Source organism: Haliaeetus albicilla, chromosome 24 (genome assembly GCF_947461875.1).
Source record: "Haliaeetus albicilla chromosome 24, bHalAlb1.1, whole genome shotgun sequence".
NCBI lineage: Eukaryota > Metazoa > Chordata > Aves > Accipitriformes > Accipitridae > Haliaeetus > Haliaeetus albicilla.
The window spans coordinates 10,739,104-10,761,793 of NC_091506.1; the positions used below are offsets into that span (position 1 = coordinate 10,739,104).

General features: G+C 44.4%; 1 protein-coding gene across 4 annotated transcripts; it reads left to right on the top strand.

The window, feature by feature from the left end:
- The first annotated feature begins 3,506 nt into the window (after positions 1–3,506).
- ACOX2 (acyl-CoA oxidase 2) lies at positions 3,507–22,504 on the top strand. 4 transcript variants are annotated; one of them, XM_069812005.1, is made up of 15 exons: positions 3,507–3,664; positions 4,528–4,789; positions 6,014–6,176; positions 8,564–8,715; positions 9,238–9,345; positions 10,109–10,228; positions 10,699–10,814; positions 11,217–11,389; positions 12,495–12,657; positions 13,328–13,518; positions 14,661–14,822; positions 15,784–15,889; positions 18,713–18,930; positions 20,639–20,771; positions 21,706–22,504. In XM_069812005.1, exons 1-15 carry the CDS (start codon positions 3,560–3,562, stop codon positions 21,766–21,768), a joined length of 2,235 nt encoding a protein of 744 aa, XP_069668106.1. In that variant the 5' UTR covers positions 3,507–3,559; the 3' UTR covers positions 21,769–22,504. The 4 variants fall into 4 exon arrangements, with proteins under 4 accessions (XP_069668106.1, XP_069668107.1, XP_069668108.1 ...); XM_069812006.1 differs by having other exon boundaries at positions 3,545–3,708; positions 4,617–4,789; XM_069812007.1 differs by having other exon boundaries at positions 3,577–3,708; positions 4,612–4,789.
- The last annotated feature ends 186 nt before the right edge of the window (positions 22,505–22,690 follow it).

The following is a 22,690-nucleotide window of genomic DNA, read 5'->3' on the forward strand; positions in this document are numbered from 1 at the left end:
CAAGAGCTGCAGGCTCCAGCCCTCCGTGACAGCATGTGGGAAATGATGCTTTTACTGTTCAAGCGTTGGCTTAAAAAATCACAGCATTTTCCAACACAGCTCTTCTCACCCCTGCGAACCGATAACCGTCTCCCTGGCTGGGCTCAGACCCAGAGCCTGTCCAACCTTCACCGATGCTTTTGTGCTTCATGGCGCTGCAGCGTGGAGGTTGCACCTGAAAAAAAATCAGTGTAGGCATCACCATGAAGATTTTGGGGTAACTTTGTGTCTCTTTTTCTTTTAAATGAATTCCTCCCTGTGCCCCTAAAACACATTCCTGAATAAATGTGGTGTATCCAGAAGATACAGATTATCAGAGTATTGATGGAAGACAATTTTTTGCACTGTGTATGTTGCCTATGTGGTATATAGTCTATATTCTGTGTTGATGTTTATACATTTATATAAAAATATATGTCATGCAACTCTACTTAATTAACTCACGCTGTTTAATGTGGACACTTCTGAAGAAATAAACTGAACAATGATCGTATGTTTTGCTCTTTTCCATGAGGAACTGAAAAAGCTCTGAGGATGCAAGCAGACAACAGCCCAATAAACTGAATGAACATAAAAATCAGTGAAGTCTGACAGCAAATTCTTTTAGTACCATGTCAACCTACTCATCATCTGTACCCCGTGCTGCATCCATTGCTTATCCCCAGACTTCATCTCAATTCGCTGAAAGTTTAAGGGCACAGAAATTATGGAATCAGGCTTTGTGCACTGAAACTTCCCATATGTTTGATTTTTAACTGGCCATGGATGCCCATCTGCCTCATAGGATAAGACCCACAAAGCCAAGGAAACACATTGCCCTTGGATTTAATTTAAAAACTCAGTTTTGAACTGAAAGGTAATCCCCACACTAGTGAGCTCACTTCATTATTTTTAAACATTTTTAAAGTGTTTTAGCAGCAACCAAAGACCACAGATTAAATAGATAAGAAAAAGAGAGGATGCTTCACATGTGCAGGTCACACACACCATGCTCCCCGAGAGCCAGGACTAAAACTGAATGCAGCAAAACAAACAAAAAGGACTTCTCTGTCTCATTAACGATATCCTTAGTGGCAGAGACGCCAACTTCCCACTCAGAACAAGGCAGAGATGGTGCTTGGATGTGTTCCTGTGACACCAGTTATCCACTGGGGTTGCCACACTGGGAAGTACACAGTGTTCCCAACCCTCTGCACCCGGCGGCACTGGAGTCGGCAGTCAGCTCATCATTAGGGATGAGCGCTCATTGACTAAACCTGTTCTTTGGGTCAGGTTTCCAAAACATATTCCCACCTTGTTGCCTCTTACAATAGCTCGCTTGTTATCCTTCCATGGTGGGTTGCATACTTCATTTCCTGAAAAGGAAATGTCTTTGCTGGAGAGGGTGGCCTTTGGTGAGACACGAGATCAGGGAACTCAGGCAGGACTTTGTAAAATGCTTTATCAACCTTTCACAGCCCCAACCAGTGAGGTTTCGATGGGCTATGCCCCAACACTGCTTACACTAATCACACACCTCCCTTCACGCATGGATGCCAAAGGCAGTCATTCCTATCATGACAGTTCTTCTTCTATAGAAGAGAGTAAGAAACAATCATCTATTTTCTTTAAAGATATGCTGTGTTTTAGCTATGCACAAACTACTCCATTGCCTGGATTTTTTCTTACTGCCAGGGTTTTCAATACCAGCTTTGCAATTTATCCGTGTCATGCTGAGATCTCTTTTCCTATGCACTCACTCCTGAAGTGCTCCTGGATAGTTTGCTGCAGTGGAATTTCCTGACAGGGAATCCTTATATTTTACTGCCACATTTACTTCTCGTTACTGTCTCAGAAATGGCAAATTCTGGTTTTCTTTCTCAAGCTAGTGGTATCCTCAGGCTGGCACTGGCTAAACCCCCCTTCTCAGGAACTCTCCTCTGCCTATCCTAGGTATTTCTCTATATTTAGATAATTTCCCCAAATTATCTAAAATTGCCACAGACTGACTGGGTTTGTGTTGATAAAAGCATCATATGAAACCTGTGAGTCACCATGATACAGGTGATATCCAGGCTTATGGAAATGGGGAAAAATGCAAAATTATCAGCAACATAATAATTGTGGTGTGTTCCAACACACCATGACCAGGTGCTCTTGTGGATTTTGTTGGTTCCCACCACAGCCCATGAGCTCGCTGGGCACCCTGCAGGCACATGGAGCTGAGGCGTATGAGAATGCTGCCGAGTGCGCAGCTCCAGTGGCAGTCCAGCTCAGACTTCACTAACACAGACTGGCAATGACCGACCCAGGCAGCACCCAAGACTGCGCAAATATAAGCCTGCATGAACGTCAGGTTGCAAACAGGTTCAGGGACAGGCTTCTTCCAACCTGTCACCCCTCGCCCTTCCTTTGGGACACCCAGATCTGCTAGCTGAACTGCAAACAGCACTTGAGAAGCACAAGGCTGAGTGCTTCTGAATCCAAAAAAATAGCAGAGCAAATAGAGAAAGCCCATGGATAACTTCAGAAAGGTGCTATTGCCTCCCAAGCACTGGCAACCCCGAGACACCGTAGGATGTGATGCTGTGCAGTACAGGCTGGAATACCAAGCAGTACATCCATAGGACACCTTATTGCTCTGGCAGGGTGACAGAGCCACACAGCATCTTTAATCTACCAGACTCATCCCTAACATACCATGCACAGCCCGTGAGCACACTCTTTCCTTTACAGTCAGCTGTTCTGATTTATTGTTGCTCCTCATAGCTGCTGGGCTGCTTGGTTCACTCAGGCTCAAGCTTAAAATTATAGTTATGCAGAACTACATCTGATTTCCCATCCTTTTTTTAACTTCTTATATTAAAGCAACTCTATGGTACAGTGAATCCCACCTGTTTCACCTCCTTCCCTGACAAAACAGCTTCCAGTGAGAGACAAGCAGGTCTGAAGCAGCAGCACAGACTCATCGACAAACTGGGCAGGAGGGACTGCACTCCCATCAGGTTCACACTGATGTAGCCGGGGGGGTGTGAGTTGCCAGTTCCTGCCCACTAGACTCTGGGACAGACTGCAGCAGGGACCTGCAGTTCAAGATTGCCAGAGATGAAGGCAGCACGCACCCCGTGGCAACCTCCCTCTGTGCCCCGGCATGACCCAGCCTGCGAGGGACATCCCCAGTCTCCTGGCTTGCACCCCAAACTGTGGGAAGGGCTGAGGGCAGTGCCATAACTGAGCTGGGAAGACCTTGAGCAAGTAAAATCCACAGGCAAGGAGCAGTGAGAGCCCGAGGGGTGCTCTCCTCCATCCTGAGCAGACTATAAAAAAAAATAAAATAAAATAAAGTAAAAATTAAAAATACTGGGAGAAGGGCAGAGCACCACTTTGGTGACAGAGCTGGAAGTGCAGCCTCCAACGCACAAGTAGCCTGAAGTGAGATCAGAAAAATAGCAATTTTTTTAAATGCAGAGGCTCCAGCCCTTTTGATTTTACGCCTAGCAAGCAGGCACACAGGCCGCTGCCTGCAGAGGTCAGCTCCGGCATGCTACCGCGCACACGCAGAAACACCCACGGGCCGGGTCAAGCTCCGTTGGCCGGGGGGACAAGGTCCCTGCAGCGGGGACGCCGGGAGCCACAGCCCAGGCAGGTAGGCAGCAGCCAGACGGCTCCCCGAAGGACGCGTGAGACGAGGTACGTGGGATTTCGCGTTTGTGCATAGCAGACAGACACACAGATTTTTCTTACGCGGCCTCACGGAAGAGGGAGCTGGCAGCTGAGCCGTCTCCGTGCTCCAGCGCCAAGTCCGGCGCTTCCTGGGATGGCTCAAGGGCAGGTCTGGGTTACTCCAACCTTGTGTACTCAGCATGCTGCTTTGAGGCTTTTCTCACACCCAGGACAATAAGACACCTTGAGTTAAAAATCTGAACGTCAGAAAAGCAGGAATTAAGAACATATTTGCAAGAGCTTCCAGAGTTTATATTTCTTATAGTATTAAAAATAGTTTAGGAAGGCAGGCAGCCTCTTGAAGGGAAAAATTCTGTTTTATTTTCCACACACCACAACTTTTTTTACAAGTAACCTGTGACAAATCCTGCTAACATGGGAAATTACAAGGTTAATGTAAAGCTGAGCCCCATGGGAAGCAGGATGGAAGCAGCATGGGCAGAGCTGCCAGCACCCACAAGTGCAGGTCTGGGAGCCTCTTGGCCAGCACCCGAGGGCTAGGCAGCAGTGGCAGCACCCACCGTGGGGGCAGGGACGGGCCAGGGCCAGAAACTCCCTTAAACATTAACACATAGTTGTGGGATATTCCAGCGGTAACTTCTCATAAAATACTGGGGGCGAATGGGTGAAAGAAAAAAGATTTTATGTTTAAAAAAAAATCATAAACCCTGCATTTTGAGCTCTTGAAAGTGCCCTAAATTTTCATTGTCCGTATTATCGCAATGAGGACAAGACAATGCCTAAATAGTTACGCAACCTCTGTGCAACATGTTGGCCAATTTACAGAAACCACTTCTTGCTGCACCCAACACTTTCAGCAACCACCCACTGAAGGGGTGCCAGTGCCTCATAAGCCCCATCCCTTCCCAGAGCAGCTCAGCCTCCAGGATGGCTCTGATGGAGACCGGCAAGTACCCGCAGGGCTCGGTCCTTGGCAGCGTGAATCCCGACCTTGCTAGCGAGAGGCAAACGGCCTCGTTTAGTGTGGAAAAGCTGACGGCCTGGCTGGACGGCGGCGTGGAGCACACTCAGTTACGGAGGGCAGTGGGTGAGTGAGCCTTGCGAAGCCCCTGGCCGCGGGCTGGTAGGGAGCATACCTACGTCCCCACTGCTTCTGCTCCTCCTTTGCATCACGGTGCATGGGTTTTGTGCTCCCGGGTATTTGCTTATAACCCACCTCTTAAAAAAGTGGGAGTGTGGAGATGGAGTCCTCTATTAGTGTAAATTCACCATGACTCCTCCGCAGCCACTCCCTCTGTCTGAAGCTTTTCCCCTTCCCTGCTCCCATCCCCAGTATCTCTGGCAAGACTGGTTAAACTGCAATACAAGGACTGAGGGTCACGCAGGCAAGCATCTCTGTGCGAGGGGAATGCGTGCAGGGACTAGTGCTGCTGCACAGCAATGCATGCCATGCGTGAACCGCAGCCAGCAACCCTCCTCGGCACATCAGGCTCTTCCAGGTGGGGAATTCCTTGTGTGGGTTGGCTCAGCCAGGCTAAGCTGCTCTCACTCGTGATGGGTGTGCTGAAAAATGACTGCGTGCTGAGAAGGAACAGGGAAAAAAAACCCCAAAGTCTCTTTTGTCTCTGTAACTACATCCATATTATACCCTTACCAAATGAAAACGGCACAAGCCACTGGGATCACATGCTTCACAGTGCAACTGGAGTTCAGTATAACCTTAAACGTGAATGGTCTCAAGATTTCAAGGCAAAAAGGGAGCAGCGGGAACATTCAGGCTGACACAGAAAGAGTGAGCCCAAGAGTTCCTTCGCAACCCTGCAAAGGGCTGGTAAAGTCCCCAGCCAAAGCACTGGTGCCAAGTGGGACACACTGTAGGTCCGGCCGTTAGCCACCCTCTGGGCAAAACCCAGCTAACCGCAGGTCTTGCTCCATCACTTCATGGGAACGGCAATTAGAGACAGAGGGATCCATGGCATTTTCCTCCTGAGGCACAAAGTCACCTCCGACGCCCTGACCAGGGACGGTGCCTTACCCTGCAGGGTCACTATTTCCACTCAACAGACCCCTCTCTCAGGCCAACCGGGTTCCCCTCCCCTCCTCCTTGCCCAAACCCACTGCTTTTCAGAGTTAGGCATGACAGCCATCAGAGCCAGCACTGGCAAAATAAAACCTGCCTGCAGTCACCCTAAAAAGTCACAGCATCAGCATCCACAATCCCAGCCCTCCCTGCTCCTCCCAAACAGGGCTCGAGGCACTGCCTGCACCTCCCCAGCCCTAGAAGAACCAACTCTTCTATGTTGCTTTGCAGTCGAAGCTATCGAACGCGACCCTGTATTTAGCAGAGAAAATCAGTATTTCGAGAGCCAGAATGAGAGGTACGAAGCAGCAGTCAGAAAAGCTGTTCACCTCCAGAAAAAGATGGACGAGATGGGATGGACTGACAGCGGACCTGAATTTAAGTACATTTACAGGTGATTTTTATTTATTTTTTAAAATGTACAGCTAATTTTTTGTTGAAAGTTTTGTACGCCAACAAGAATCAGCTTTAGCAGAGGCTGGGAGAGGCCAACAGTTGACAGATAAGGTTTTGATACAAACGTGCTGCAGGTTTTTACTTTAGCAGCATGCTCAGGAAAAGGGAAAATGATGATACACAGCAGGGGACTTCTCAAAGAGCAGCACACGGGTACAGCGTGATAGATCACAGCAGTTCACATCCTCAGTGTGATATATCCACTTCGGCAAGCTCCTTACCTGTACTACAACTTGCATACCACTCCTCAGGCATTTTTAAATGTATAAGCAGAATTTGAAGTGGTGCTGGTTTAGTTACGTTACTGACTTCCAAATAAATTAAAGATGACATTTTCTCTATCTAGAAAACCTATACTGTATTAAAAAAAAACAAACCACCGAACAACCTTAGTTTGTAGGTAAATGGAATAAAATACTTCACATAATCCTTCCCTTAAAAAATTTTCTTAACACTTTGCACAGGGTTGAGCTCCACATTTTAATTGCTTGCCCCTCCTTTCCCCCTTTGCTAAACAAATTACTGGCTTGCTGTTGCCTGGGGCACACTGGTGATTTGGTGGGGTTACACACACAGTAAGAAGGTGCAAGTTCAAAAGTGTTACTCAAAAGTGCAACACCTGCACCTTACAAAACACCACTGATGTTCAAAGTCACTTTCCAATATTTCATCACATGAAAGATTATAATTTTTTATGCTAAGCTCTTCGCTGCCTAGAGTGAGTGGGACTGATAAAGGGGGAAATCTTCCATCAAGAGTTCTTGGACATGATCATTATATTCCCAATAAAAAGCAGCTCTCCAATCCTCCCTCAGAAGAAAAAAAATCCTGGAAGATTTTAAAAACCTGACAAAACACAACCGTCTCTCCCACCTGGGCTTGCTTTTCTCAGGCCCCCTGACACCAAGGGCTTCAGCAGGGCCAGCCCTGTGCTACCACATTTTGCTGGATTAAGAGCACAGCCTGCCTCACAGGACAGCTCTTGTCTGATGAAACACCAGGTGAGCACCAAGCTCTTACTGACAAAGTCCTGGTGCCTCCTGCTGCCAGACACAGTGAATCACTTGCACACACTTAAAAGCCAGCTTTATAAAATTGCAGTTAATGTTATTTCTGGATGGGCTGCCAAGGGTTCATTAAGTCTTTTTCTGTTAATCAAAGCAATTTCCCTTTAACTTCTTTGTTCATATTTCCCCCCCCACGTTTTCAGCATGACTGATTCTCTCTCGGGGCCAGTATAAAAGAAAGGTCGTAGTCATTTGTTAACAATAAAAGGTATCTATCTAGAATGAGATGCTCACTAGAGCACTGCCTTAAAGCAACGTGCTAACAGCCATACAAGCTACTGAGAACAGCACAGCCATTTATTTTTATGTGTGAGAGCACACGTACTTACATCCATGGGGTGATTCAACCATATTCTGAAGAATCCCAGGAAGAGGGACTATATTCCTCATATTTTCTGAGGATTCCTCACACACAAAAAAAGCTTAAAACAAATGAGTTTGATTTGCACCATGCAGATTACTGTACCAAAGTTCCTATACACAGTTTCTGGAATAGTCCTTTTTAGGCTGTGTGCAGCTCTATCAGCTAGCGATGGCGAAGGACCTCACCAGACAATAAACCAGGTGTTACAAGGATGTATTTGAACTTTTCCACAGGAAAGAAACATCTCAAGTGAGGCCAAATCTCCATGAACCCCAGTGTTGTTCACTGGCAGTGAATGACAGCAAAAACCCAGGGAATAGTCCAGCAACAAACGCGATGTACTGAGACATTTCCTCAGAATAGGAAGGTTCAGGAAATCCAGGTCTCAGATGCCTACAGATGCTGATGTAATTCAGTCTAATGTGCCCCATAGTGAATTGGCAGGATTTGGGGGTTCTAGGGTAGGGTGGTGGGGATTTTTTAGCTCAGCCTTAAAATGTGACTTAAATAATGAGGAAAAAAATCCTATCAAGTAAAATAAAGATATGAAGGGCTCACAAACTACCAGAGCCACAGAAGCTTTGGAGCTGGGCTGTGTTTTTCGGAGCTCAGCATCTGCTACTCAGAACAGATAATTCCTCCAAGAGCAAGTGAAATAATGAGCTAGCAACACTTAAGCAAACTATGTTATGAAAGAAGGAACAAAAGCAGCTTAGAAGAGCACTTTTCCTGCAATACTGTGTTGATGCTGGAGGTTGGGCAAGGTATGACAACGCAGAAATCAAAAGGCAGTGGAGGTGGGACTGTCTGGTGACTGCCGCAGTGTCACTGCTGCATTCATCACATCCCTGGAACTTCATCCGTGTAAAAATACCCCTTGTGCTTTCCCTGCAGGGCACTGTCAGGAGACCTTGCCTTTCTCCTTCACCGCATCTTCATAAGAAGTATTTCGATGCTGGGCTCTGACCAACAGATCGCCAAATGGATTCCTCTCGCCACCCAGCATCAGCTCATTGGAAGCTACGCCCAGACTGAACTAGGGCACGGTAAGGCTGTAAAGAAAATGCAGCTTTTCCATAGGACAAAATGCTCTGGCCCAGATTCTCAGGGAAATTTGAGTTTAAGCTGTCCATGCTTCACTGGGGCAGGGGTGGCTGGGGGGAAATGCCACCTGCGTTAGAGGTTGATGTTCTCAGCGCTCCTCTGCAAGCTGGAGACATGCTGGCTTTGGTTTTGCCAATGTGGAAAAAATAACAAAAGCAAGGGTGAAAGCTCGTGGTTAGATAGCAGGCAGTCACCATCGGTGGAGGGGATCAGCCAGGCAGCTTGCCCAAGTTGATGGTTGTCACCTCGAACCAAGCAGCTTGCCTGAGTACCACGTGGCTCGAGATCTTTGCAGGAGATGGTGTGGCATTGCTGGGAGCATTGTCCCACAGTTCTTGTCAGGAGGGTAAACCACAAAACCCTAGTAATACCCACACCAGCCTTCAGGGATCCTCCACTTCCTCCATCCTTTTGATGCACCAGGAGATACAGTTTTGGGGTTTTTTTGTTTGTTTTTTTTAAAGGAACTTATCTTCAGGGTTTGGAAACAACAGCAGTCTTTGATATCACTACGCAGGAGTTTGTACTGAACACACCAAACATCTCTGCCATGAAGTGGTGGCCTGGAGACAGTAAGTACCACACAAAATATTTTCCTCATTTGCCTCATTTGCCTCCTTCAGCTACTTAGTCTGCCCTGCTCAACCTCCACGTTTGAGGGCCCAGGTACTAGCAGAGGACTTCAGTAAGAGATGCACATGTCAAGAGGCAAGTAAGTAACCAAAGGGTTTTGTACAAGTTCAAAGGCCAGAGTGGCCCTTGGGTCATCCATCATAAGCCCTTGGGTGGCAGGGCTGGAGGACTTTGCTCAGGGAAACTCCTGCCTCTGCAGGAATCAATCTTCTCTCCTTTGTAAATAATACTCAGACAACCAAAAACTGCAGGGAGGTCATCAGCATAAAGGATCAGCATAAAGGATTCAAGTCATCAGCCAGTCTCAGCATAAAGTATTCAAGTGTGAAATTCATGGCTCCCTTCAGGAAGGTATTTCACAGAAAATAACTGGAGTTACTCTTAACAGCCATAGCGCTTCCCACTCTCTCAGCACTGCATGAACTTTAACTACTTATTTTTTCTCATCTGCTGATGCAAACTGTTCATCCAAGCCTCACAAGCAGCGACAGAGGCAGAAGGATGATGCAACTTCTGAGAGCCAAAAGCAGGCTCAGGGTACAGATTTAGGCAATCTCCAGCTTCCAGCATCTGTGGATCATACCTGTGCTGACCCATATGTGAGCAAGACCTAACACACAATTAGCACTGACTGCTGTTAACTGTGGAAGTGTTTGTACTGTACCTTGTCTTAAGGGAATGGGGCTGGTTTTCTTCTCACAGTGGGAAGGTCAGCAACCCACACAGTGGTCTTTGCTCAGCTGTATGTCAACGGGAAGTGCTACGGCCTGCATCCCTTCATCGTGCAGATACGCAGCCTTCAGGACCATTCACTCTGCCCAGGTAAATGACCCCAGACATCACAGCACTTGTGCAGGTCCTCTGCCTACTTTGCCCTTACATGTTTTCTAAAACATTGGGCCCAGGGAGAGGGAGTTATAATTGCCAAAACCAAACCAAGACAGATACCCAAGGCATAGTTGCCATTAACCCCAACCTTTTTATCTGAAGGAAGATTTAATGTATCCTCAGGCATATCCAGACCAAACCGCCTTCTTAACCAGAAGCCTGGGCTGCTCTGACCACCTCTGCATTAACACCTCAGTTCTGACCCCGGCCAACACGGGTAACAGATGGACCATGGGAACAAACTACCACAAGGCATTCGAATGCCTGTTTCATCCCTCGGGCAAGACCACCCGTGCTGGGGAAGAACCAGAGCTGAACGTGCCCTTCCTTTGAGATCCCCAGCCTGACACGGGCAGAAAAAAGTTCAAATGGAAGTAAGCAGGCTATGTTTTCTCCTGCTGCAGGCATAACTGCAGGAGACATAGGTCCCAAAATGAATTTTGAACACATTGACAATGGCTACCTCATGCTACAGAACGTGCGCGTCCCCAGGGAGAACATGCTGAGCAAGTTTTGTGAGGTATGTACAGACTCACATCACAGACTTGCCCGTCAAACTCTCGTTGCACAGCCAGAGAGATGACAGTGACCTGCCTAAATTTAGGACAAAAATCTTCCTTTGAGGTGTCTGCAAGTCTCTGCAGTTTTATCAAGGGCAGAAGTTACCTGAATCCAAAATGAAACTCGGTGTCAGGAATTCCACATTCAAAGGTTGGGGATCACGGGGCAGGCAGAACCTATCTGAGCCAGAAGCAGTAAGAGTTTGTCTCTTCAAATGGATATGTTTCATCCATTATACATAAAAATATTTAGTTTTGCATTCAGTGAAGGATTTTGATGTCCGTTTTATTCAATGCATAGAGATTACACAACCACCCTAGTATTGAAGAAGGTGGCATCTAACATCCTCTCTCTACTCTAGGTTCAACCAGATGGCACCTATGTAAGACGGGGGTCACAGAAGATTAATTATTTCACCATGACTACAGTGCGCATTTCCCTCATTTTAGATGAGGTTGTAATACCTTTAATGAAAGCTTGCACCATTGCCATCCGATACTCTGTGGTTCGCCGGCAGTCCAAGTTAAAGCCCGGGTAATGCCACACAAGTCCACAGCAGTGGGAAGGGGACCATACACCATGTTCCCCCATGCCAGTCTGTATTTCTACTTTTCATCTTATCTTTCAGCACATCACTGGCTTATTTCCTGGCCCAGATAGGGTATTACAAACATGTTTCCCCATTATTTACATTAATGGGCTTCAGTCAAAGTACAAGAGAATGTTTACAGTTCTTTCTAAGATAAGTTTCATAGTTCGAATAGGTCAGCGGTTCACACAGACAACTTATTTTTCTTATAACTGGCCTTCCCGTGTAATCCCATAACTCAGCAGAATCCAGACAAAGCTGACAAGTCGTTGAATTCCTATTTCATAGCGTCCTACTAGTGGGTGCCACATTAAAATACCTTCCAACATCCACACTTTACAACACTGAATGTTATTAGTCTGGTAAGAATCCCTGTAATTTTTAAGTAGGTATTTTCATTTGAACGGATTTCAAAAATTTCCACTTAAATCTCCTTTCAAAAACATAGACATCCTAATGAGAACATGGTTTGGTTCAAACGCAAACCAAACACAAGAGCACAGCATGCTGAACTATTGTAATAATGAATTCCATCATCTGAAGTCCCAAGTGTACTAAACACAGCAGCAGTGGTAAAGAACATCCAAAAAAAGCTCAGAAAGCTTAAAATAATTTAGACACAAATATTTTCACAGAAACCCATCTACACCCAGGACCACAAAGATCCAGTTTGAAAAGCAAAAGTTTTTCAGGGTGCAATGCCACCACGTCCCCTATAACACCTAACAACTTGCTGTCCTTGAAGGCTTCATCCTCATCCTCTCCCACAGTCCCTGTTCCCCCTCTGTACTGACCGATCACACAGAGCCTTTTCTACTCTGTTAGGATGGTTCACCAAAACAGCAGAAAAATCCCATTTTTCCTAGTCAGGCTTGTTTCTCTAACAGCTTAGCTAGCTGGGCAGATCTGCTGCCACGACATCAGCTCAGTCCTGTTCGCATACTGCTTTTTGGTAATGAAGAATGCCGTTTTTCATTATGCGATAGGTAAACTAACAGTAGCTATGGCCACGTCTGCGCTTTCCCTACTTCATTAGCTGTCTTCCAACAGGGAACAAGAAGCAAAAATCCTCGACTACCAGACTCAGCAAGAGAAATTGCTGCCCCAGCTGGCAGCAGCCTACGCCTTTTATTTCATCAGCGACTACCTGCAGGAGCTATTCAACAGGGGGTACACAGAGATCCAGAGGAAGAACTTTGACATGCTGCCGGAGGTGAGCTGCAGCACAGTTAGCTCATACAGCACTTCTCATCTCTGAATATCAAAGTATTTTAGCAAACTGGACAAGCATTCCTCTCACCACTAGATAACTGGAGAAAGAGGAAGCACTGAGATCAAATGGCACATCCTAGGTCCACAACCAGTCAGCAACAGCATTTGCTTTACCACCCCAAATTTCTCATTTTGGGAACTATTGCAGAGTGAAAAGTCCTTGAAAAGCACATCCGTCTGATAAAACCTTGTTCCAAGTAGCTGATGGCACAAAGCGTTATTTCACAACTTCATCCACAAAGCACATGCAAATAAATACTCACTTCTGAGCCAAAAACAAAAATGTGACTTTTTAGATAGAACATAAGATTCTTGCAACTAGAAGCCTGAAATGAAAACACACTCTGAACAAGGGCAGCCAAAGCCACTGCTGGTTGAGAGAAACCCTAAAATGCATAAACAGACCACAGCATGCCCAGCACGAGGGTGTGCAGCATCCCAGGCAGAAACCAAAGGCCAGGCTCAGGGAGCTGGGTGCTACACCAGCATGCAAAGGAGGATTGGACAGGGAATTCATGCCCAGAAATTAAAAAGGAAACTTATTCTGAAGATTGGTTTAGAACACTTTCACCATTAACACTATGCCTTTTTTTTTTTTTTTTTTTAAACAGCTCCATGCATTTTCTTCTGGCTTTAAAGCCATGGTTACTCAATACAGCACTTCAGCAGTGGAGATCTGCCTCCGGGCATGCGGCGGACATGGTTACTCCTTGCTGAGTGGACTCCCTTCCTTGTATACTAAAATAGTTGCCTCTTGTATTTATGAAGGGGAAAACACCATTTTGTTCCTGCAAACTGCCAGGTAACAATTCAAATCTGTTCATCTAAAAGCCTTCCCCCTCATTTATTCAACCTCTACCACTTCTCCAAAACCAGTAAAACCAGCTACTCCTTTCTCACAGCACCTTCTAAAAATACAGCTCAGGACATAAACTATTCATGTCTTCTGTCTAACATGCATGGAGGTGTGTGGGAATTGGATTATCTCTTCTATTTTTGGTTTTGGGACATATGCAGGTGCTGTTCTGCATAACCTCATTTTCCTCTTTGTCTAGTAGTGCAGCAAAAGCATTGCTATACAAGTTTTGCAGTTTATTTTTAAGCAACTGATGTTAACACAATATCGGTAAGTGAGGTTGATTCAGAGAAGGCAAAGTTGTTGGTTACTGAAAGCAGATGAGTCATGCTCCAAGAACATCACTTTCCTCCGAACGCACAGACTGATGATTATCCAGAGTAGATGAAATACAGGAGAAAGAAACCACAGCTGCTTGAACTTTTAATAACATGCATTTTTACTAGAAGGAGTAAACCAGTACACTTCCCAGGGACAGAGGTGCTACCACGTAGTTCTGTGCTTGCATGCAGACACTTCTGCACTCATTCCTGCCTCTTCTTGCAAGATCAATACCAAGGTCAAGAGAAATGCTGTAACCTTTTACTTCCAGACCTGGTCAGTCTAGGTCATAGCAGAGGTGCCAAAAAAGTAAGGGAGTAGGGAATGCTCCTTGGACATGTTTATCTCCAAGAATGGGTCTCATGTTTGTTAACGTAATGAGTTGGGGATCACAGATGGTAGGACCAAGCCACCATTAAGACTCCCAGAGCATTAAGACTCAGGCTGCAAAGTTGGTAATGTATCTAATCACCATGCTGCTGAGACTGCTAATAGCCACAGCAAGTTTCTTCCTAAAAATTCATCACTACAGATTGCTGTAGCATTAAATACGGTAGACAGGCTACACCTGAGACCCACCACAAATCAGGTTATTGCGAACAACATGCAAAACAAAAGGTCATTACTTATTCAAGTCCATTCCGGACCACTGATGGGATGGGTCACACCCTACTGCTCCTCACCCAAGCCCACCTTACTTTTTGCATGATCATTTGCTGCGTGGGGATCACAACCATACCCTGCTCTGACTATTACCCTCTTCCCAGGTTCCTGATTAAGTGCTTCATGGCAGCCAGCACTGGCCAGCCTGTTCCGCCATCTGTCACTTATCTGGCTGCAGTGACACCGGAGAAATGTCCAGCCGAGAACAAGTTGGATTTTCTCAGTCCAGATATTTACACTGAGGCCTATCAACACATGGCAGCCAGGTCAGTACAGAGGATGGGAGATGCGGTTTCTCTCTTTGACATCAGAAATGTGTTAAGAGCTCAGCTTCTTCTTCGCTTTAAAGGGAGGTAAAATAACATAAGTTACTCAAGAATTGACACCATCTGCTCCTGGAAGAGAAAAGGAAGACTCACACAGATTAACAGCCATGTCAAATGTTCAATATGAAGCTTTCACATTCAGAACATCAGAACGTGCTACCTAACTAACAAATATATTCCATATCCCTGACCACATCACTGGGTTGCCATCCAGTAAAACCTTTAGGCAACTGGAACTTGTGCAATTCTATAAAGTTGAAATTTCACATACCTCTGAAACTGATGTTTGTTTTCAATTAACACCACAGCAAACACAGAGCCTCTCATTCTGCCTGTAGCCTTTCAACTACACGTTCAACTACTCTACACAAATAAAAATGGGATCATGAGTGGTCTCATTAGTATTATGTGCACAGTTATGGGCCATATAGGTGTCATCTCTGAAAACCAGGTAAACAGATAGACAACCCTGCTGTCATTCAAATCAGCGTAAAAACAGAGCCATTCTTCTGAAAGCTTCAGTGTCAATGGGAGCAGGATTTGGATCCCTGTGTAGAAAAGTAGACACGTAACATAACATCAGTCCAATATTCTCACCACTTTATTTTGTTTTGCAAACTCTCCTTGCACACACACACAACCCAAGAAAAAGTCAGCAGACCCCCTCGTAAACTACCCTGGAAGCTGAGAAGGCAGAAATCCTTCAGTACCAGGGTAGTCTGGGTGCTTCTCCCAGTTTGTACTTAGATTTTTGCATAATCTAAGTTCACTCATACTGAGCATAGATAACTTCAAATGTGAGAAATGCCATTTTGCCATACGATCACACATGAGTCTGAGTATGAAATGAGTGTATGTGGGCTGCTACATTCATATACAATATGCTTTTTCAATTTTCTAGACTCATAAACAGTACAGCAGCTAAACTACAAGACTTGATTCAGTCTGGAGTCAAAAAGCATGACGCGTGGAACCAGTGCACAGTGCAGCTGGCACAGGCTGCAAAGGTTAGCAAAATTTATCTGCTTATTTGATGTTTGTCTTTATGATACAATATGCAACAGAAACAGCATAATTAGCTTAAAGTCTCAGTGCTGTTTATTGTTTTCTGTCAGCATCTAAGGGACACTACAAAGGCCAGGGCACCATTGTGGTCTGCATGGTGGAAAATTTGTAGTAAGAAGCAATTCCTGATCTGAAGAATTTGCCATATGAATAGGCCAGGTAGAAAAAGACTAGAGGGAATAGAAATGAAAGGGAGAAAAAAACCCAAACATTCACAATTATGCTGCTGCTACTAGCAGAATCAGACCTCCCATATCCTGCAAGAAGAACCCACCATCTCCGCTAATGGTCATCTTTTTGTAAGAATCCAGCATTTCTGGCTCCCAGAGGAAAGCCTCCCCAAAGCCACCCTACTGAAAGCTGTTGGAGTCACAGCAAGGGTGAAACATGCCTGGTATTTCTTACATCTACCACTCTCACAAGGAAAGATAACTGCAGGGAAAACAAGGAAAAGCAGTGATAAGTGCAATGTTAATTACTACTAAAAGAAAAATCAAATCAAAGCCACATTAATAACAGATTCAAACTCAACTCCCAGTTCACATGGATTAGACATGCAACCAGCATGCCTTCAGCTGAAGTAGGATCAGGACAGCAGCATTGGTTCCCCAAAACAGGGGTTAGTACAGAACTAAGCAGAAAAGAAAACAGTAAGGGAGAAAAGCCCTAAATTTAAATTAAAACCAAAACCACTGATACTTCAGTATCTCTAAAAAACAAAACTCTTTTTTTAATAGGCAATTAAATGTAATTCCTCTACAATTATGGTAAAAGTCTTCCTTCCTTCCTTCCTAAGCTAAGGAAAGGAAAATTTTGAAACAGATCCACAGCTTATTTTAACTTCATTCAATTTTTAATGAAAAGCATCTTGCTGTAATCTACTGTTCAGCCAGAGCCAACCCAAATTGAAATGGACTTCGCAAGAAGCCCTTGACATGGGAAAAGGGAACCCTACACATACCTAACTGTGGTGATACCTTCTTGGTGATTCCATAGTAGGGAACAGCTCCCTTGTAGTCAGTCAATTAGATGAAGTCCTTGATGGGTCAAAGTCTCCCAGCAACAGCCGAGATCCTTTCAAAACCATCGGAAGCATTGATCTGCTCATACCTGTAAGCACAGTTATAATCCTTCAAAGCAAGAACTCACTGAGTAAGGGAGAAAAGGCTTGATCTCAGCAGCAGCACTTTTTGTGGTCACCTGTCTGCTGTGCATCACCCCCCATTTTCAGTTACACAGACTCAATGGAAGCAGCAAGTATCCAATGCCGGAAGCAGAATTGCTTCAAAAAATAAAGGAGACCTCCTATAAACAAAGTGACTTTTAAAAATTACTTTCCCAATAATTGTTCAAATGTAAATATATTTTTAGTGGAATGAAACTGAAGCAAAATGTTCCTATTTGAGATTACCTCTAGAAAAGGCTCTGACAAGCACTCCCCACACACAAACCTGAACAAGCTGTTCCCTCCTGCACCCACTCAAATGGGTGGCCGAGATCTCTGGACTTAAGAGCAGGGGAGACCATGTGTCAGAGGAGGAGCTGGAATCCAGCTCTCTCTGAGAAGCAGGGAGGAGAACCTAGACACGGGACTAATCAGAAATAAACAATTTCTGAAGAGCCCAACATATGCAGAGGGCTGGCTGTGGTATTGTCAGTGGTGACTGTGCTGCTAGACTCTTCAGAAAATGGGATCTGGGCCCCCAAAGTTTCTTAGATACTTCAGGGAAAGGAAGAGTCACCCAAAACCCTTGAGTATTCCCCGTAACTTTAAAACCTCGATAGCCTGCAGCCTTCTTGGGCCACTTCTGCATTTACTACTTCTTCCACACCTTCCCTGGAGACTCACCCACACGACTGACATGGCAGCTCTACGAACTGATGCCTGCCAGCTCTCAGCTGAGTGGCTCAGACGCTGGGTACAGCTTTGCTGCAGACTCCACCCTGGTTAATTGCTTGAGGAGACAGCCAGCTTCTCAGGCAGGTTCTGCAGTCCACGCTGGCCTCCACGCTGCTTGACCATGCTTGCAGGAAGAGCTGCAGTACAGGTGTGCCGTGCTTACACCCACAGCTGGGAGGAGAACAGTACAGTGGGGGAGTGAACCCACACCGATACCACACCACCAACCACCCATGGTAACGTCAGCATAACAAGAGTCACCCCCACAACGAGGTGGAGTCAGCTTGCTTCATTTGCTCTGGACCTCAGCTAATATTTCTGTAAGACACTCTACTGGTGTCTGACCCAGAAATCATCACTTTACCTGAAACCACAAAAGCGAGAGATAAGTTTGGTTGCTCTTCTGTGACAACAGATATTTTCAGAGCTGAAGCCCTGTAGACGCTGAGCCCAATGTACCATGAGCCCAAGGTCTTCAACAAAAGAGTTTTCTCCTGTTGATGTATAACCAAGATTCACTTGCTAGGGGTCAACACAAGCACATTCCAATGTGTTTCCATCACACTAACTCTTTGGGGTATTCATCAGAAATATTTAGAATAAGTACTACCATGATTTCTGAAGCAGTTTTCTAGAGTTTACAAATACCACAGTGTTGACTGTTTAAACCCCCAATTCTCTCCTCTACTGCTGCTGTAAGACATGAATGCAAAAGGCCTGGTCAACCAACAAACAAAGAATACAGACTGGAAAAGTGCCAGGGAAATGAAAAGGTTTTATATTCTTTGCGAGAACATTTGTGAGTCACTTGGCCTACTAAAAGTGTTTTGAGGTGCATTCACTGTTGATTGCATTTGTTTTCCAGGCTCACTGCCACTACATCACAGTGAAAAACTTTGCAGAAACTGTGGAAAAACTCGAGACCCAGCCTGGCATCCAGAAGATTATGAAACATCTTTGTGACCTCTTTGCGTTACACGGGATCTTCTCAAATGCAGGAGTCTTCTTGCATGACGGATACATATCTGGAGCTCAAATGGACATGGTCACAGCATCATACCTGGACCTCCTGGCTGTTATTCGGTGAGCTGCTCTAGCATGAGGAGATATACAGCTATTCAGTTTGTCCCTGTGATAGATATAAAACAGTGCTGCTGTACCTATGGCAACATCTCTAAAGTCAATTCACCTCATTCGGTTTTTATTTTCATTGCCTGGCAGCACTAGAAATTGATTGAAACATCTACACAGAGCTCGTTTTCACAGCAAAACACACCTAAGCATCCAGTTCCTCTGCAATCTCTAAATTTAAAGTTCCGTAACATTAAATCTTAAATTACAAATCAAGAAATCCTGAACACTTTCTACCATTTGCAGTAGGTGAAAAAGCAGGAAAATACATAGTCAGAACAGCACTGGCAGGAGGCAGCCACAGCAACCGATCATATGCTGCAAAATCTGCTTAAGCCACAGCTAATACAGCCTACTCTGTTGCCACGGCCAAGTTGCAACTGGTACTCAAACAGTCCTGCCTACAGCTAGTTCAGATGCATCTGCTCGACACCATTTATTACTAACTATGTGAATTCTGAGATATGCTAAGGTTTTAACTTACAACAGTCACAAAGGCTTTTTGACAAAGGGTTCATCTTTCAGTACTCAGTGCTGTTTGTTAAGAACAGATTAACTTACGGTGCAGAGAAATGAGTTGCTACTGTACTGAAAATTCTACTTAAGCCACCTGGAGAGAAACAATACACCATAACCAAGAGCTGAACAGGACTGAGCCAAACAGCAAGCACTTTCAGAACTGATCACAGAATTCAAGTTAAGCAATAAGCTTAACATAACATTTTCAAAAGCCTAACACATTGTCATCTCTGGAATTCATTGCAACATCTCTGTGTTAGTCCACACCTTGTTAACAGGATTCAAGAACTGAGTGGGTATTTACCTGGGTGATTAGAGTCAGTTACTTACAATTTGTAGAAAAGATACAAACGCCTCCCAGCCTGTAGCAAAAACCCCGCCCTTCCCCAAAAGAAGCTGGTAGATGCAAATGCCAACATTTGAGCAAACCGCTTTGCACCCCTGTACATCAGGTGTGGGGTACAGCCAGCACAACTTCCTACACCCAGGACGATGGGAGGACAAGGAAAGAAACCATCTCCTGCTTAGGAGAAGATGCTGGCATTACATACTTGTCCTTATGCTCTAGCTATCTGTTGCTGATTGCTGTCAGATTGGCTCCTGGGCTAGATGGGCCCTTGGTGCGGTTTGGATTGCTTTGTTATTACAGACACAAAGAGAGTAGAAGACCTTGACACCCCATGATGAGGTAACAGAGCAGAGTAGATGAAGATCAGCAAAGCACATCCATCTAGCAGCAACCTTATTCCATTTTGTAAGACAAACACATACAGCATAAGGAAAACGAAGCAAAACAAATGACAAAAACCAAAAGCAACAACTGCCAGAGACTGCTGAGAAAACATCTGACATGAGATTGAGTCCTAAATTAGGGAATTAGGGACGGACCCCAGGTGATTACGAGACCCTGCAAATACCCATTCAACAGTACAGACAACTCAGGGCATTAACAGAACATGCCTCTGAGGAATCAAAACAAGCAGGATTTTCCCCACAGTCTAGGCAAGGGGAAAAACTGGCACAAGCATTTTAGACTGAGGAACTTGGACAACTGACTTTCCAGTTTACCTTTGACTTACTTTCCTCCCTTACAACGCAATACATGCTTCAGTAATATGAATGTCGCTCACCTACTCCATAGGAAGGATGCTGTTCCACTAGTGGACGCTTTTGACTTCACAGATAAGACCTTGAATTCTGCACTTGGCAGTTACGATGGACAGGTTTACCAACGGCTTTACGAGTGGGCTCAGAAGTCACCGACCAACAAGCAGGTATGGATGCTGGATTACAGCCAGGCAACTTCTGCATTAGCTAGAGCAGAAGTTGTTTACCTTTCTTTTAATAAAAGCAATACAGATAAAAGTAAAGCGGAATAAGAGCTTTTAATTCTTAGTATCTCACTCTGAACAATGACCTGTGATACTCCAATTATGCCACCTATAGTCTTAGCCCAGACATTTAACCTAACAATGAATTACAGCCCCCAGAGTACTAGAGCTTGTACTAGAGAGCAGGACTGTCATGTGCCACCAATGGGGTTTTGTTTTTTAACCACTGAGGTAACATTGTACAAAATAAGCTAAAACAGAAGTCTTTTTACATAGTTTACATATTATGGAGCAACACTAGATGGCTGCAAGAGCCGCTAAATGCAGGGTATTTTCTATACAATGGTATTTTTACTAGTGCAATACTTAAATCTTTTTAATAATATGTTTAACCAGAAAGAGTATAAACATTAAACAAGGCAATTTCATCCTTCATGGTCTTTAGCACTTCACTTTCACTTCTTAATTCATCCATATTGTGGAGTAATGTAAAATTTTGCACGATGTAAATAGCTATTGCTCTGTTTGAAAGCTCATTTTGCCTTAAGTGAGATTTTTACTGTGGTAATCAGCAACCCTTTGAAATTCTACAGCTGAACACAAAATTTGCCTTCAGCAAACATTCAAGTCCAAGCATATTTTTTTAAGTATGCTGTCCCATTTGGGATGAGTATTGTGTACAGTTATGAAGGACAGCACGTACTATAGGGAAAGAGATCTTGCACATAGCTGAAGTAGCTGGTGGTTTGGTGTGGTTTGGGTTTTTTTAAACAGTCTAGCTTTCTGTATTTCAGAGATCATTCTTAAGAAAAAAATTATAGCTTTTTCCTTCTTCTTAATTACCATTAATTCCCTTCCACATTCTCTTTCTGAACAGATGAGCCCAGCCTATGAGAAGTATTTGAAGCCACTTCTTCACAAGACACTATCGAAATTATGAAGACCATGATCTAAGTGAAGCCACACATTTCCTCCTGTTCTTTGTGCAGCAGTATATTTATGAAGCATCAGTAATGATTAATCAGAATTAATAATCAGCTGCTTACTCGTAGTTGCAACAAGTATGAAACAAGATTCTTAGCCAGCCATTTGTATTTAATCAGACAGAAGCCAAACGATGCTGAGTGGTACCCACTACTATGAGGCAATCTAGTCAGAAACAGCCTAGGGTTTGTTGTTTTCTAACCTGAAGTATCCTGATAGCATTAAAACCATGCCATTTGGCTTTCTTATTCTTTTTCTAAATCCACTATATGATGATTAAGGAAAAAAATCACCAACCAAACAAAACACATTATGAAGTCCCCCTCAGTGCGTTATAACTGTACATTGCCTTCAAAAAAAACCAAAAACCAAAAAACAAAACAAAACAAACAAACAAAAAAAAACCAAAAAAACCCAACACTTTACTGAAAAATCCAAGGAAGCTAAAATCATGGTGCTTGGTTTCTAAGAACAACTTGTGCTCTTAGATCAAAAAGTATATTAGAAAGTACATCTGTTTGGACAATTAAAATAGCTCTTAACTTGCTTAGCAGTCGAGTATTCCTGGCTAATGAAGATTCAGACAAAACTGATGCCAACTTCAGTCTGCAGAATTTACTTTCCCATTAACAGCCACTCATATTGTGTTCCTGTAAATCCTGGGCTCCAATAAAGTGTATTATTTGGAATAATGCTTCTCTAATTATTATATTTCATAATTATGGAAAGGGCAGGCTGATCCAGGCCAGTCATTAATTTGCTAGTAAATGAAGTGTTGCAGAGAACATCTTGTGATTATAATTCAATGCCAGTTAACACAGATATTTCTTACCACATGTTGCAGGAAAGACACAACCACTTTTCCTGAGCTTCATCAG

Bases quoted from the DNA above. Each gene is read 5' to 3' on its own strand.
- ACOX2 (XM_069812005.1), top strand. From the start codon at position 3,560: ATGCTACCGCGCACACGCAGAAACACCCACGGGCCGGGTCAAGCTCCG. The intron at 10,229-10,698 runs GTAAATGACCCC...CTCCTGCTGCAG, and splicing joins GGACCATTCACTCTGCCCAG to GCATAACTGCAGGAGACATA. The intron at 14,823-15,783 runs GTCAGTACAGAG...TCAATTTTCTAG, and splicing joins TATCAACACATGGCAGCCAG to ACTCATAAACAGTACAGCAG.